The 17511-nt window shown below is 38.3% G+C and overlaps 4 protein-coding genes and 1 pseudogene across 4 annotated transcripts; 2 read left to right on the forward strand and 3 right to left on the reverse strand.

Moving 5' to 3' along the window:
• LOC104711877 (probable pectate lyase 12) lies at positions 758-4402 on the forward strand. Its single transcript, XM_010428653.2, has 7 exons — positions 758-1149; positions 1376-1630; positions 2385-2593; positions 2968-3218; positions 3308-3499; positions 3621-3829; positions 4141-4402. Exons 1-7 carry the CDS (start codon positions 1007-1009, stop codon positions 4340-4342), a joined length of 1461 nt encoding a protein of 486 aa, XP_010426955.1. The 5' UTR covers positions 758-1006; the 3' UTR covers positions 4343-4402.
• Positions 5150-6281, reverse strand: LOC104711878 (myb-related protein 315-like). The gene is made up of 4 exons (XM_010428654.1): positions 6124-6281; positions 5904-6033; positions 5716-5816; positions 5150-5609 (listed from the first exon to the last, which is right to left on the reverse strand). Exons 1-4 carry the CDS (start codon positions 6245-6247, stop codon positions 5233-5235), a joined length of 732 nt encoding a protein of 243 aa, XP_010426956.1. The 5' UTR covers positions 6248-6281; the 3' UTR covers positions 5150-5232.
• Positions 7043-8821, forward strand: LOC104711879 (WAT1-related protein At3g53210). The gene is made up of 6 exons (XM_010428655.2): positions 7043-7298; positions 7398-7460; positions 7538-7654; positions 7736-8144; positions 8222-8373; positions 8468-8821. Exons 1-6 carry the CDS (start codon positions 7114-7116, stop codon positions 8658-8660), a joined length of 1119 nt encoding a protein of 372 aa, XP_010426957.1. The 5' UTR covers positions 7043-7113; the 3' UTR covers positions 8661-8821.
• Positions 13603-14759, reverse strand: LOC104715622 (annotated as a pseudogene).
• On the reverse strand, positions 16218-17424 carry LOC109126473. The gene is made up of 2 exons (XM_019230039.1): positions 17221-17424; positions 16218-17153 (listed from the first exon to the last, which is right to left on the reverse strand). Exons 1-2 carry the CDS (start codon positions 17422-17424, stop codon positions 16218-16220), a joined length of 1140 nt encoding a protein of 379 aa, XP_019085584.1.

Below are 17511 nucleotides of genomic sequence, written 5' to 3' on the forward strand. Positions count from 1 at the left end.
AAAGCATAGGTAGAAAGCCTATACCGTATTGACAATAATCATATGAAAGACAGAAATTGCTGGTTTATTGTAATTGCTAAATCGAGCTGCTAAAGTGGAAGCCTCGACTTCAAAGTGAGGAATGCAACAGTTTTGTACCGATTTGATGATGATTTGGATATCATCGTGGATGTTGAGATTGAAGGTGGTTTGGTTCTAATGAGGAAAACAGTGAGACACAACAATGTCAATAAGGACACACATTCTAATAGGATTATCATACTACAAAAAAAAAAAAAAAAAANATTCGCTAGTTTAGTCTATAAACGCAAATCATATCAAAAATCACCTACACAGATAATTTTGAAAAATGAATAATAGAATCTTTAACCTCTTTTCAGTTGAACAACAAAGAAGCCCTTAATAGTAGCATTCATATTGTTAAAGCTCGTGGGTTTTATTTTTTATTTTATTTATATTTTTATTTATTGATCATATGGTAACATCGCTTTTATAATAAAAGGTGAAAAACCTGACAAGAGATTCAAATATCAAAACCTACCGTTTGTTAATCTGTTAATGCTTATGGATAGGTATCCTTCTTATATCGTGTGAGTTATAATAGTAATTACATAAAATGAGAAATTACAATTCATATAGTATAAGAAAATTAAGGAGCTTCAAAGGAAAAAATTGGAGACCGTTTCCTCGAGACAAGCAGATTCTCAATCCTCGAGACTGTCAGTGGAAAACAACCTTCTCTCTCTCTCTCTCCTCAAAAAGAAGAAAAGAAAAACAAAAATACAAAAGCCAAGAAAGCCATTATTACAAAAGCAATAACACACTGTGAAAAGCCACTCAAGAACACTGGTCAGTAAGAGCAGAGAGAGAGAGAGAGAGAGAGAGAGAGAAGAAGAACAAGAACAACAACAACAAGCCATGTCATAACTACTCTCTTTTCTCTTCTCCCTCCTTCTAACTAACCAAAAACCCCTAGAAAATCCCTAAATCATCAGTTTCTTCACCAATGATGCTTCCAAGAAGCTGCATTGTACTTTCCTTCTCTCTTTTTCTGTTCCTTCCACAAATGGGCTTCGCCATGCTCAACAACAGAACTGTTCTTCTCACACCACATCCCGACCCGGAACTAGTCGCTTATGAAGTTCAGTGGTACACATACTACATTGCCTCTTCTGGATCTACTCATTTACTCTCTTATTTCACATTTTTTCATGTAAATTTCTAACTGGGTTTTACATTTCACTAGCTATAAGTGTTCTTGTTAAAGGGTTGCTCTGTTTTTTTCCCCTGTTTTACTATGTTCTCTGTTTCTAAAAATCTCCGGTTCTCTTAAACCGGACAGACTGTAAATAATCCGGTTTTAATACTTTCACAGGAGAGTAAATGCATCTATAACTAGACGTCAAACTCTTGACACGACAGACCAGGCCGGTTCAGACCCGTGCTTCACCGGTAACCCAATCGATGACTGTTGGAAATGTAACCCAAACTGGCCCAATAACCGACAAGGTCTAGCAGATTGTGGAATCGGATTCGGACAGTACGCCTTAGGTGGCAAAGGTGGTCAGTTTTACTTCGTCACAGATTCTTCCGACGACGATGCCGTCAACCCTAGACCGGGCACTCTCAGGTACCTTTCTCTTAAGTCTTAACCGGAATTCCTATTAGTATAATAATCTTGACAAATAGACAAAAATGTTTTGTTTTGTTTTTTGTTAGGTTCAAGACAAAGATATTATCTTTAGTACTCGTTTCTTGACCGTAATTAGATTTTTTTAGTCGTTTGTTTACAACACTAAATAGTCTAATAAATTATACTTTACTTGAATATTACTTGTCATTATTGTTCTTTAACCCTAAACCCTACCTATACACTTTCACAAATTAAAACCTATAAGAAAATAAGATTCTGTTTTAGCGACGTTTATCTTTTGTCATCTCATATTCACATGTCCCACACCAATCTATTACGTACGACTTTTTCAATACCACTTGTTTATATTTCTAAATAAACCCTCCATTTTGTGGACAAAGTACCAACAACTCTGATTTTTCTTTCAAGTTATTTAAATCCCCTCAAAAAAAGTTTAGATTAAGCTCTATAATTTCGGTTAACTAAATCCGTTGTTAAACATAATGTTTAGGATGTTTGTAATTTGACGCTCCCTACATTATTATTTTAACACTGTATTTAGAAGTGAAAATATAATTAATAATCTAGAGAATAGACAAGTACAATAAAACAAGTGTATCAGTCTCCTGGGGCCTCGAAAAAATCGAATAATTTAGGGAATCTTTATCAATGTCTAAGCAATCGGGTTTACAATGTGAAAATTTTGTTTTAGATAAGATTAAAATGAAAAGTGCCAAAAACTTGATGACAGATACGGAGTGATACAAGAAGAGCCATTGTGGATAGTGTTCCCAAGCAACATGATGATTAAGCTAAAGCAAGAGCTAATATTCAATAGTTACAAGACACTTGATGGGAGAGGAGCTAATGTTCACATTGTTGGTGGTGGCTGCATCACTCTTCAATATGTCTCCAATATCATCATCCATAACATTCATATCCACCATTGTTACCAATCCGGTAATTTATGTTTTACTCTTTTCACATTTGCTCTTTTTCTAAATTCTAATCCTTTGTTCAAAAGGGTATATCTTTTTTGTTTTAACGGCCAATAATCGTTAGGCTTTTTACTTTTTACTTTTTTTTTTTTTTAATTTTCTTCCCCTAATAATTTAGTAGGTCCCCAACGGTGTACATATTTTCTTTCTCATTTATTGGTATATTCACACGCAAACAAAGAAAACATGATTTTCTAGTTTAGCAGCATTTATTGATTTATACATAAAAGCATATGGTAAGAAAAGAAAAATAGTAAAAATTAAACCTTTGTCCTTCCTGAAATAGCATTGATTGGTTCATTCATAAAAGCATTCTGAAAATATGTTTGTCCATAGGGAATACTAACGTGCGGTCAAGTCCAACGCACTATGGGTTCAGATCAAAATCGGACGGTGATGGTATCTCAATCTTCGGTTCAAAGGACATATGGATCGACCATTGTTCTCTATCGAGATGTAAGGACGGTCTGATAGATGCGGTGATGGGTTCCACTGGAATTACTATATCGAACAACTTCTTCTCTCACCATAATGAAGTCATGCTTCTCGGTCACAGCGACCACTACGAACCAGACAGTGGCATGCAGGTCACACACACACACTAGTCCATTATATTCATTTTTCTTACTGACTACTATTTGATTTGAAATGAGAGTAATGTTTGTGTGATAATTAGGTAACAATTGCGTTTAATCACTTTGGAGAAAAATTGATACAAAGGATGCCTAGGTGTCGTCGTGGATATATCCACGTTGTTAATAACGATTTCACTCAATGGGAAATGTATGCGATTGGCGGTAGCGGTAACCCGACTATTAACAGTCAGGGTAACCGCTACACTGCCCCAACCAACCCATTCGCCAAAGAGGTAAATAAACAACCCTTATGGCCTTATGGTCAGTTTATTTTTATACTTTGCTTTTGGTTTCATAATGTTTTATACTATACAACTTTGTATGGTATTTATAAATGAGAGTGTTACTGTGTAGGTGACTAAGAGAGTGGAAACACCGGATGGCGATTGGAAAGGGTGGAACTGGAGATCAGAGGGGGACATTTTGGTGAATGGAGCCTTCTTTGTGGCATCCGGTGAAGGTGCGGAGATGAGGTATGAGAAGGCATATAGCGTCGAGCCTAAATCCGCCTCATTCATTACCCAAATCACATATCACTCTGGCGTACTTGGCGTCGGCGGCAGGTTTGGATTCTACATTCTACCATACAAATCATTCACCCTTTGCCAACTTTTTCGTTTTGAAAAAAGAAATGGTCATTTTAAAGAAATCAACACTTTGAATCTTTTGTTTTACCAATACACGCACCATATAAAAAATGGTATTATAAATGTCTACATACTCTTTTGTTTTCTTCTACTTTTGCCTTTAACTTTATCTTTTTTCTTTTGTCTAATTTTTTATTTTTTTTACCCCACTATATTCATAATTTTCTCTCATTAACCTCCAAAAAGTCAAAATGGAGCTAATTTAGGGTGTTTGATTTTGGTATTAGGAATAACAATCTTGGGATGTGGACTACTACGGGATCAGAAGGTAATGGCGGTTTAGATTCTTATAATGACTATACCGATGAAATGTCTGGTGCCGGTTCAGCGATCCGGTTATCTTTCTCAGTTCTTGTGTTATCATTCTTGCTTAGTTCAATATCATATCTTGTCATGTTCACTTCTTCAACCCAAATGTTTATGTTGTAACATGAATTGAACTTTACCTATTTTATCAAGGAACAAGCAAAAAATTGTTTCCAAACTTCATTCTTGGGTATTATTTTCTTCTTTGGAATAATCTTCAATAATACGTACTATGTCAAGAACAATCACACGATTCGTACCATCAATCCATTTGGTGTTTTGATGGACCTTATAATATGTAGTTTTACAGAATTTCTTACAATAACACCACACCACGTGTGTCGTGTGTCATATTGTACGTATATGTAATCGTGACGTTGTAATAGTCCTATGTCACTCCTATCCTATCTTTTAATTAATTACATTACATAACTAATACCTCTAATAGAGATTATATACTATTATCCTTAACGTTATATTATCTTCGTCTTTGGACTTGTTATAATTTTATACAAGAGGTGTTCCATACATGCATCTATACTTCACACCATATCAATATACTACTTTAGGATATTGTAATTTACTATATGTTGAACATTAAATACTTTTTTTTTCTCCTGAATAACTACAATAGAAAACAATTTTAACAAATCATTTGGCACAAAAGTATACCAAACATTTAATTTAATTCAGATTAAATAAAGCCCATCAACCAATAATGTTTACCAGAAAAGTAATAGTTTTTTTCTCATCCATTGGGGCATGAACTTCTCATTTTTGTTGTTGTTGTTGTTGTTTGTAACAAGACCTGATAGTAAACATCAATGCTACAGTTTACTTATTTTCTTGTTATGGATATGTATATAAATAGACCTTCAACTACGATTTCAAATTTCATTTGATATTTAATTCAAATTGTATGATTGATGCTTAGTACTTAACCTTGTTTCATTATAGCAATTTCGAATTCAATTATCCAAGAGTTACAAAAGTAAAACAAACAAACTTTAGAATTATGACCATAGAGAACATGAAAACTCCTCAAAGTCCCTAGTCTCTTGAAACCACCAAGAAGCAATGTTAATATTGTTCTCACTGCTACTGCTGCTATTGCCTTCTGAGACATTTGCTTCACTCTGGTCTGTAGAAATCTCCGATATCCAATCCGAAATCCGGTTTTCGTACGGTGAATTCATTATACCAAAGCTCTCTGTTTCGCAAATACCACCATTGGTTTCTTGACCACTTTCCATAGTTCTCTGGTTAGATTCCTTCACGGTTTCATCAAAACCATGCTCTTGAGACGTCACTTTTGTCCTCATGATCTCTGTTTCCTTATACTTGTGAAACAATTCTTCTCCTTTATTGCATCTCCAGTCAATGATCTTATCTGCAGCAAAAAAAACATCATACTTATATAGTTATATTGAAAAGCCGATCCAAGACTTAACACATGCAAAGTGAAAGATCAAATCAAAGTAACTCTATATATCTACCACAGTTTTGAGCTTCCTCTTTCTTTCTAAAATGAGTTCTCCAATAGTTCTTAATCTCGTTATCAGTCCTACCGGGTAATCTTCTCGCAATCTTCGACCACCTATTGATATACAATATTTAGTTCAAACCAAAAAATAGCAATCATGCAACTGTGCAAGTGAAAGATTCATTTTTTGTGGTTTCTTACTTGTTACCCCAGAGTGCATGGAGCTGAAGGATGTTCCTTACTTCTTCTGAACTCATCGGTCCATGCTTCAGTTTCGGATTCAGATAGTTCATCCACCTTAGTCTGCAACTCTTACCACTCCTCTTCAAACCTATAAGTATGAATACAAAAAACAAACATATCTTACATATGTAAATTTCTATTTTCGGAAAGTTGACATAAGATAGGTTTCAAAGTATACCGGAAACTGTTGCTAAAGAATCCCAACGACGTTCTCCCAATATGGTAACAATCTTCACTAGCCGTTCGTCCTCTTCCTCGTGCCATGGCCCTCTACGAAGTGTTTCTTGCTTCTTACACTCCATTTCTTTCTTTCCTCTCTCTTTTATTTTGTGTGTGTGTTACGTTACTTAACTGAATATTTTCTAGTTTTGTGCTTTGAACTAGTTAAGCTTGCTTTGGCTTTGCTTAAATAGTAAAGTCATGAGTTTACCCAAATTGGGAAAATGTTCAAAAAGCTGACGAACACAAAATAGTTTAGTGGATAATAACATCATGCATCAGTTAGTTAGGTTCTTGTTTTTCCTTTTAGGTCATCATTAAGTTATAGTATTATAGATTTGGATTAGGTTCCAAGTATCTCTTCTTTATGAATCATCATCAAGTAGTGATTTTTTAAAATTTATTTTGTCAGGGTTTATGGCTTTCATCATCTTAGACATTCAATTAATTTATGCAAGTATCCAATCAGGTTTGGTTTTAAGAAATTCAATTTCTTAGACTGAAAAAAAGATGAAGTATTTTAATAGGTATTGAGATAAAAAGAGATGAAACAAGATCTTTCAGCATCTTTCCTCCACTCATCCAAAAAGTGTAAGCCAGCGAAGCACTCCTTAAGTTTGATTAGTGAAGTAATCCCTGAGTTAAGTTAAGCCTAATCTCATTTTGGCACCAAAGAGAGATTAAAATCGACGCAAGAACAAACTCGTAAAACTGAGCCGGTTAACGAAATCTATCGATGTTTGACTTGGTTAAAATCGGTTCAGACTATTCCAAATTTCCACATCTCACGTGAGACAACTCTGCACATGACAGTCACAGTCTTATCTCGTTTTTGTCGTTTACAACAAAGTCGCCGCAAGAGTCCCTTCAAGTTTAAAAAATAAAAACCAAAACAGATCTCTCCAGCCGTCTTTGAGTTTCTTCTTCCCTCCATCTCCGGCATCATAAGATGTCTCCGATACCGGAAAGGGCAAAGCTCCACATAGCTATGGTGGTGTTTCAGACAGGGTACGCAGGGAATCACGTGATCATGAGATACGCTCTAAACTTGGGAGTAAGCAAGCTTGTCTTCCCACTTTACCGGACCATCGTAGCTTTCTCTGTTCTTGCTCCCTCTGCTTTCTTCCTTGAAAAGTATATATACACTTCTTTAAATCAATGAGTACTAATCTTATATCACTAATTCTTGATTCTTGTTTATTATAATCTTGATTATTTTCATATTTCTAACAGAAAAGAGAGACCTGCGATGAACATGAGTCTTCTGATTCAGTTCTTCCTTCTTGGACTAATCGGGTATGATCTTGTCTTTGAACCTTAAATTGTATAAGAGACAATTTAAAAATTCATCACTATTTCTTTTTTGGTTATAGAATAACGTTAAATCAAGGATTTTACATATTTGGATTGGACAATACTTCACCAACATTTGCATCAGCAACAGAAAATGCTGTTCCTGCTGTTTCATTCCTCATGGCCGCCTTGCTCGGGTATGTTCTTGATTCTTCAATCTCATATTCCACTCATTATTAAATATGACGAAGACGAACCATGACACTAACCAATTGTAGAATAGAGAAAGTGGAATGGAAGAGGAAAGATGGTATAGCTAAAGTGGTGGGCACAATTGTATCCGTGGCAGGATCTTTAGTTATAACGCTCTATAAAGGACCAACCATTTACCAACCGAGTCTGCGTTTAATGAACCAACAACAACCCATGAAAGCTGAAGAAGCAGAGGAACAAAACAAGAACTGGACGCTGGGATGTCTTTGTTTGATGGGTCACTGTTTATGTTGGTCAAGTTGGATTGTGTTGCAGTCACCATTGCTTAAGAAGTATCCAGCTCGCTTCTCCTTTGTCTCTTTCTCTTGCCTTTTCGCAGTTTTACAGTTCTTTGGAATCTCTGCTTATTTCGAGAGAGATCTAGAGAGTTGGAAGATAACGTCAGTAGGCGAATTATACGCTTTACTATACACTGTAAGTTTTTTTTTTTTTTTTAGATTATGACTCTGTTTTTGAATATTCTGTTTAATTTGAATTATATATATATGCAGGGATTGGTGGGTTCAGCAATGGTGTTTGCAATACAAATTTATGTAGTGCAGAGAGGAGGACCTCTGTTTGTATCAGCGTATCTGCCTCTTCAAACTTTAATTGCTGCTGTTTTAGCCACTTTTGCTCTTGGTGAACACTTCTACCTTGGAGGGTATGTACCTATATATATATATTTTACTCATGCATTGTATTATTTTCATATACTTATAAGTTTTTTGACACAGTAATTATGTTTGTTTTAACAGACTGATTGGTGCAATATTAATCATGAGTGGACTGTACTTAGTTGTGATGGGAAAGAGTTGGGAGAATCAAGAAGCTCTTTGTCAACAACAAAGACAACATGTGATTTCTTCATCATCCGAATTTGGTCATGAAGAAGATTACCATAATAAGAAACCAATATCTTCTCTTAATCAACCATTAATTTCTTCCTAAACTTTATTCTTGCATCCAGCATATCGGAACCCAAGAATAACAACGGAGAGACCAAAAAAGCAAAGCTTATAACATGCATGAGATCTCACAGAGTCTCTCTTTTGTTGTTGTTGTTGTGTTTTTGTTATTGTTGTGTGTGTTTCAGTTAAATTTGGGTTTATCTTGGGCTTCTAACTAAAAGCCAATTGGCAATTAGTAGATTGACTCTAACCTTTTATATATTAATGATAGTCCCTTCAAACTTCAGATGTGGGACTTGGATTGTATCCCAACAATCTCCCCTTCAAACCAAGGACCACATGTGGGATATTAACACGCCTCCTCGAGATGATAACTCCATCTCGAACCGATCCCACTTGGACCGATAATAAACCCCTTCTTGGGCTCCCATTACTCGGGTTAATAAGAGGCATACCCGTATCCACTTTTCTAGGTCCACCAGAATTTTTAACCTTGGGCTCTGATACCATGTGTTGATTTTAGAAGTTTAAGAACCGAAAGAATTTTATAAAGAATCACTCTCTTTATTAAGCCTTAGAAAATCACTCAAAACTAAGATAACAATTCTCTCAATCTCACAAACTTCTCTCTCTCAAAAACTCTAAAGTAATGCAACACCCTGCATTCTTATTTATAACAAAAACCTCTTAGTCCTAATCCTATTGGGAAATATATTATTTAGATAACTCCTAATAATATTAAGTCCTTATCTCTCTAGTGACTTAATTCCTAATAGTCTTAGGACAAAACACACACTCACTTCAAGCTTAGTTCAACATTCTCCCTCTTAAGCTTGAAGTGAGTCTCTTCCAGATTCTGAACTCCAATAAGCTCCACCATCTCCTTATGCTTGACTCTTCCCAATGCCTTAGTTAATATATCAGCTTTCTGTTCTTCTCCTCGTACATGCTCCACTTCTATGAACCCCTTCTCAACGCATTCTCTGATGAAGTGATAGCGTGTATGAATATGCTTGCTTCGACCGTGAAATACAGGATTTCTAGTAAGAGCAATCACCGACTCATTATCAATATGAATGACTGCCTTTCCGCACGAGTGTCCAGTGACTTCTTCAAGCAAATCTTTAAGCCATAACGCCTGTCTCGCTGCTTCCGCACCTGCCATAAACTCTGCCTCACACGAGGACATAGCTACCGTGTCCTGTTTCTGCGAACACCAGGTTATCGGACTTCCATTCAAATAGAACACATGACCTGCTGTACAATGCCCATCATCCAAGTCTGCCTGTAGCTACTGTCACTGTATCCAATCAAACAAGGCACTCTGGTTGCAGACCTCTTGAATATTAAACCAAGACCAGCTGTGCCTTGTAGATAACGTAAGCACTGTTTCATAGCAACACCATGGGAATGCCTTGGACTCTGTATATATCGGCTGAGGACACCAACAACATATGACAGATCCGGCCTTGTATGCAATAGATACCGAAAACAGCCAACATTCTTTCTAAACGCTGTCGCGTCTATTTCTTCTTCTTCCTCGGACTTACACAGCTGTAGACCAGCCTCCATTGGTGTAAGAACAGGATTGCATTTGTCCATCCCTGCATCCTCAAGAATTTTCCGTGCATAGCGTTTTTGACTCAACATAATGCCTCCATCGTATTGTAACACTTCGATTCCCAAGTAATATGTCAACTTCCCGAGATCACTCATATCAAATTTTGCAAACATCTCCCTCTTGAACTCATTAATGATACTGAAGCTAGCCCCGGTCACGAATAAGTCACCAACATATACAGCTATTACCAGTAGCTGTCCTCGAACTTCTTTTCTGTAAACTGAGGGCTCTTTCGAGCACTTTGTGAATTGCAGATCGAGCAGAATTTTGTTCAGTTATGGTTCCATGCTCTTGGCGCTTGCCTTAAACCATACAAAGCTTTATTAAGCTTATACACCTTTCCTTATTGTCCTTTCTCTTCAAACCCTTCTGGTTGATAAACAAACACAGTCTCCTTTAATTCTCCGTGCAAGAATGCTGTCTTTACGTCGAGATGGTGAATCTCACATCCGTTTGAAGCAGCAAGGTTGATGAGCAAACGTATTGTCTCCAGTCTAGCTACAGGTGCAAAAACCTCCTCAAAGTCCACACCATAACGTTGTACATAACCTTTTGCCACCAAACGGGCTTTGTGTTTATTGATGCTCCCATCTGAGTTTCACTTGAGCTTAAAAACCCACTTCAAACCTATAGGTTTAGCTCCTATTGGCAAATCAACAAGATCCCAAGTGTGGTTCCTTTTAATGGAGTTGATCTCATCCTCACAAGCAAGTCTCCATTCGCTAGATTCTTTAGCCTCCTTATAGTTCAACGGTTCATTGTTTAAGCAAAATAACAATGCTTCTCCTTCCTCTTCTGCTAATAAAATGTAATCATCAAGATATTTAGGCTTGACAGTTTCTCTTGTTGATCTTCTCAAAATTGTTACTGATTCATCACCTACACCCTCGTTATGAGTTTCCTGTTTAGCTGTGATTACCGTAACTGCATCATTTATTGCAGGCTCCTCTACAATTTCTTCTGTGAGCTCCTCTGTTTCGGGTCTTGTACCAGTATTTGCTTCTTCTTGAATTCCACGATTTCCAGATATCTCAAAACCAATACTAAAACTTCCACCACTCTCATGTTCAGAGTCACTTTGCCTCCAGTTCCAACCTTTACACTCATCGAAAACCACATCCCTGCTCACGAAAATTTTATGTGATTGTGGTTCCAGTAACCTATAGGCTTTAGACCCTGGTTCAGTTCCAAGATGAACAAGTACTCGAGACCTATCTTCTAGCTTCTTTAGGTGGGGTTTGTCGACTTTCGCATAGCAAATACACCCGAAAACACGAAGGTGATCAATCCTAGGCTGTTTGTTCCTCAGTAACTCATACGGAGTCTTATCCCTCAAAGCTCTTATAACGACTCTGTTTAACAGATAGGTGGAGTGTCGAACTGCCTCTCCCCATAGATAATTCAGAAAACACATGTGCTTCATTATGCTTCTTGTCATTCCTAGCAAAGTTCTGTTTCGTCTTTCAACTACCCCATTCTGCTGTGGGGTGTATGGGGCAGTAAGATGTCGCTGAATGCCTGATTCTGCACAGAACAAGTTAAATTCTTGTGACACAAACTCACTTCCTCTGTCAGTTCTGAAGGTCTTAATGGGAGAGCCAACTTCTTGTTCAATCATTCTTTTGAACTTTTTGAATTTCTCAAACGCATTACTTTTCTCCTTTAGTAAGACAGTCCACATATACCTAGAGTAGTCATCAATTAGGACAAAGATATATCGGCTCCCTGTTGGTGCACTAGGTGTTATCGGACCGCAAAGGTCTCCGTGTACCAATTCTAATGCTCTTGCTGCCCTGTATGCAGTGGCTTGTGGAAAAACTTGCCTTTTCTGCTTCCCTAACAAGCAAGAACTGCATATTTCTTTCTCAAACACAACTTGAGGTGTTCCCTGAACCAACTTCTTCTCAAACATAGACTTGATGGTATCAAGATTGACATGTCCCAGTCTAGCATGCCATCTGCTTGAGTCACTAATAGATGTCAAGTGTAATGTCGCAATATCCATTATTCCCATGTGGACCTTGTATAATCGATTCCTTGATCTCACAGCTTTAGCAAGTAACTTTCCTTTGGAATCACGCATAGTGAGATGAACTCCTCTCATCCGTATATCACAACCCGATTCTGTAGCCTGTCCTAGACTAATAATATTGCTTTTAAGGTCTGGAATGTAATAGACATCCTTCATCACTTTTGCTTCTCCATTCATGTCTGTAAATGTGATTGTGCCTTTTCCTTTAATATCCACACGAGAGTCATCACCAAATCTTACCTTGCCTGTTACAGAACTATCAATCTTGTTAAAATATCTTTGATCACCAGTCCTATGGTTACTAGCCCCATTATCGAGATACCAGACATTGTCTTCACTTGTGTTAGTGTCATACTTGCTTGGTATGACCTTTTTCTCGTTTAAATACACTATCTCATGCATCATGAGCTCATCTGCTTCCACTGTTTCATCATTGTTGTTATTCTCTTGAACTTCCTGCAATTTGTGAAGGCGATCAGGACAACTAGACGCAAAGTGACCCATCTTGTCACATCTTAAACATGTTATCTTGGTCAGATCAAACGTTCTTGATTGATCTCTTCCACTGTTGTAGCGACCACGTCCTCTTCCTCTAAAGAAACCACGATTTCCTCGTCCTCTACCTCTGTATTCACCACCATTGTAATCTCTATTCTGATTATACTCACGATTTTGGTTATACTCACGGTTCTGATTCTCTATATTTGAATACATTAATTTGTTCTGTCCTTCATGTGTTTCTTCCTCTGTTTCTTCATGGATACGTTCCTCATAAGTCTTAAGTTGGCCTATGATATCAACGAATGTGGTGGTGTTAAGGTCTAACACTTGTTCTAGGGATGCAACCATGTGTATGAATTTGCTTCGAGGTAGACTGTTTAGGAACTTTTTAACTAGCCTTGGTTCTTCAATACTTGCTCCCAGGGCAGCTGATTTAGATGCAATCTCGGATAGCTTTCCTGCAAAAGTGTCAATATTTTCAGACTCCTTCATCTTGAGTCGGTCAAATTCTGACATAAGAGTTTGTAGTCTTGCTTCCTTGACTCTCTCAGCTCCCATATGTCTTGATTTTATAGCATCCCATACCTTCTTTGCAGTGTCTAGCTCGCCTACTTGCAAGATTAAAGATTCAGGTATAGAATGAAACAGCAAGGCTGTTGCTATATCGTTTTTCTCAGCGTCTACTACTCCTTCTTCGATTATGTCCCAGACTTTATGGACCCGAAGGCAAACTTTCATTCGCATAGACCATACTGTATAGTTTGTAGGGGTCAGCATGGGACATTGAATCGAGGATGGTCCTCCTCCTTGCAGTTTCTCCTCTTCATCTTACTCTGGAACCGGAACCAGACTTGGAACGTAAACAAAGTTGGAAGCACAAGGTCTACGTCCACCTTCAACTCTAAAGGGTTGTCTTGTCTCAACAAGTTTTTTGATCTCACCCTGACCAATTTCATAAAAGCTGGTACAAGCATAACCATATCCTAGAGCTTCATCGCACCATAAAACGATAGAATCGGTCTTGTGGATGAAGATGTAGGAACATTCGTGTAATTGAAGAGCCAGGGAAGTAACACCGGGAGATCAGGGAGAGTCACATTAAAATATTTACTCCAGAAGACAACCCCATCAGTCACCTTGTTTGTGACCCACACGTCCATCTCCCTTGTTTGGTCTCCAACGTCTTGATGAAACAAAGAAAGCATGTCTCCTCTGAAACCTGAAAAGGCTATTGTATCAACAATCTCATATCCGAAAGCAGAAGCGTTAAGCCTCCTCTCAAAGGGAAACAGACATATGGGCTTGAATGTCTCCTTGGAAAAATCAAAATTCTGGATGAAGATTTTACGATTCCTGGGATCCCTCGTTTGAGCAACCCAATACATATTTCCATTCAGAGTCACATACTGGCGGGAAAAATATAAAAACCAATCAAAAGTAGCAGAAAAGACTCTCCAGAGTTTAGACTTGAAGTCATATATCTCAAATTTCCCAAATTCCAAACAACTAGTCCTCAAAATCCTCAAAATCTTGTAGCTGGCACGGTTGTTGTCGTGTCCAAAACCGTATATAACACTCGACATACGGCGAGAAGTTGATTCAACGAATTTGAGTTGGCCCAAAATAGGATTCCAAACTGCAATGTTGGTGTAACTTGCTGTTCTTGTTGGGGAACTGCACCATCGGCATAGCAATAATCCATTGCAGTGAATAAAAGACATTTTACCAACAACACTAACAAACTCGTCTGGAACAGGTAGACGTAAGAGATCTAGGGTCACCGGATTGATGATTTCAACCTTATCAAGACAAACTCGCATCAACCGTTTCCTGGAGAGATCCAAGTGCTTGTAGATGAATCTCTTGTCGTTGTAGAGAACGTACCATTGTTTGCAAGTACGTTTCCATCGTATCACTGATTCGATTGGAGCTCTGGAGATGATGTCTTCTACTAGATCAAAAGGCAGCGACGAAGAAGAAGCCATGTAACCCCTTTAAACCCTTTTCTTCTACTATCCCTATATATTAATAGGGAACATTTTAGCCAAAAAAAAAGGTGATGTATCAATATTATAGAGCTCTAAAGCCAATCTAAAGCCAATTTGAATTTTAACTCTTACTTTCCATATTATTTACATTAATTTGTTTTTAAAATGATTTAATTCTCAACAATTTTTATTAAATTGTGCAAATCACAAAATTAATTTAATATTAATAACATCTTCATCAGTAAGATTAATATACATATCAAAAATTAATATATAAATGATTCAATTGGTTATTGTTATCACACATATTTTTTTATTATCCAAATCATTATAAATATATATATATATATATATATATTTTTTTGTCAACAAAAGAATTAACTCAAACGAGCCAATTCGGAGGGAAATTGTTTACAAACAGAATATGGTGCGGACTAACACGCGTTTGGCGTGCCAAGGAGTCCGCCCTAACATTAGCGTTGCGAGAAACATAAATTAAAGAAAAAGAAGAAAACTCTTCCCTGTCCATCTTTATGTCGTCTAAATACGGTGCGAAGGCCGGCCAGTCCTGAGGAGAAGACACCATCTTCACCAAGTCGGAACAGTCCGTAATGAAAGTCACATCCCGGAAATCATGACCAATCATACATCGCATGGCCCACATAAAAGCTTCAACTTCAGCATGTAGCGGGAAAAGACTGCATTTGTAATTGGTAGCGCCGAGCAAAGGGGACTCTCTCTGTACAGAAGTACAACACCATCCTGCACCTGAAAAAGGGTCAGACTCTTTCCAAGAGCCATCTACAAAACAACGATACCCCGAGAAAACCAAAGGAAGAGAAATACTACGCCCCCGAGGCGTTAGAGGAGAGAAAGGAGATGGGGCGAACCCACCAAATCCTCGACTTCCGTCTGAGCCTGAAACCAAGAGGACACCTCCCCTTCTGCCATTGTCACCACTTCATCAGGATGTTCCACCCGATTTTCAAACAGCTTAGTGTTTCGTGCTTTCTAAATATACCACATTAACCATGGGAAAAATTCAACCTGTGAACCTAGATTTTTTGGCCCTAGAAAATGGTCAATATTAGCATAGATCGACTCTGTTGGGAAATTCTGCGGACCCACTGGTACATGGGAAAGAGCCCAGGCCTGACGGGCTGGCGGACAAAGGAAAAAGGCATGATTAATGGTCTCTTCCTCCGCCCCACACCTTGAACAACCCACATCACAAGAAAAATCACGTCGTTTCAGGTTTGCCGAAACAGAAATACACCCAGTAAGAACTTGCCACATGAAATATATTATTTTAGGAGAGCACCGGACTTGCCAAACCCCAGCAAGAAGAGGGGTAATATCCGGCCCTGACCCAATAGCCTTAAAGGTGCTGGGTACACCCAACTGCGCTGTGTCATACCCTGATTTAACCGTGTATTTGCCCGATTTTGTAAAGTGTCATCCCAAGGAATCCGGTTGCGGACAATTGCTCAACGGAATAGCCTGAATCAAGGGAACATCGAGAGGATCAAAATGCTCTAGGAGCCGATCCCGATGCCAAGTACGCGAGGAAGGGTCAATAAAAAAAGATAAAGTAAGATTAGGATCTGTAACAAATCCGTTCGATAATGCTGGTCTTTGGGAATGAGCTGGAACCCAGGGGTCAGACCATAGATCAACGGTATCACCCGAGCCAACCCGTTTAATAAGTCCTGTATTCACCAAAGAGCAAGCTGAGACATACTCCTCCATCCTAGAGTAGGAGCGAAGCGGTTCCAATGGAGTAGAATTTCGGTAATACCGATTTTTGAAAACCCTGGCAAACAGAGAGTCCGGGAACTCAATCAGACGCCATAACTGTTTAGCCAATAACGCTGTGTTAAAATCATCAACATTCCTAAAACCCAACCCACCCATCTGTTTACTACTACAAAGCTTGTCCCAAGTTAACCAATGCATACCCCCACCCTGACCCGAAGAACTCCACCAAAAGTTTGCGACTGCACTCGTTAGTTTGGATGTTATTGTTTTCGATAATCGATAACAAGACATCACAAAACTCGGAACTGCCGTCACTACAGACCTAACCATTACCTCTTTGCCCCCTTTGGACAACAAATTAGCCGTCCAACCAGTCGTACAGCTCTGAAGCCTATCTCTAACAAAAGAGAAGACCTTCGTCTTAGACCCCCCCAAACTTTCTGGAATTCCTAGATATGATCCCGTCCCACCCAGAGTGGAGATTCCCAGGACCCCCTGCATCTCCAAACGAGTCGGTTCATCAACCGTGTGACCAAATTGAATAGAGGATTTGGCAAAATTAATCTGTTGACCAGATGCCGCCTCATACTGCGTTAAAATATCCAAAAGGACCCCACACTGATCCTTATCCACCTTGCAGAAGAAAAGACTATCATCCGCAAACAACAAATGAGTAATGGGGGGGACACTTATTAGCCACCTTGATCCCCATAATCCGTTTATCCGCTTCCACCTTTCGAATATTTGCAATCAAAACCTCTGTGCATAGAATAAACAGATATGGGGATAGGAGATCCCCCTGTCGTAAGCCTTTCTCAGGTATAATCTGACCATGTGGCTGACCATTAATAAGAACTTGATACCGGACCGAACTCGGAACTGCCGTCACTACAGACCTAACCATTACCTCTTTGCCCCCTTTGGACAACAAATTAGCCGTCCAACCAGTCGTACGGCTCTGAAGCCTATCTCTAACAAAAGAGAAGACCTT

This window comes from Camelina sativa, chromosome 9, assembly GCF_000633955.1.
Source record: "Camelina sativa cultivar DH55 chromosome 9, Cs, whole genome shotgun sequence".
Taxonomy (NCBI): Eukaryota; Viridiplantae; Streptophyta; class Magnoliopsida; order Brassicales; family Brassicaceae; genus Camelina; species Camelina sativa.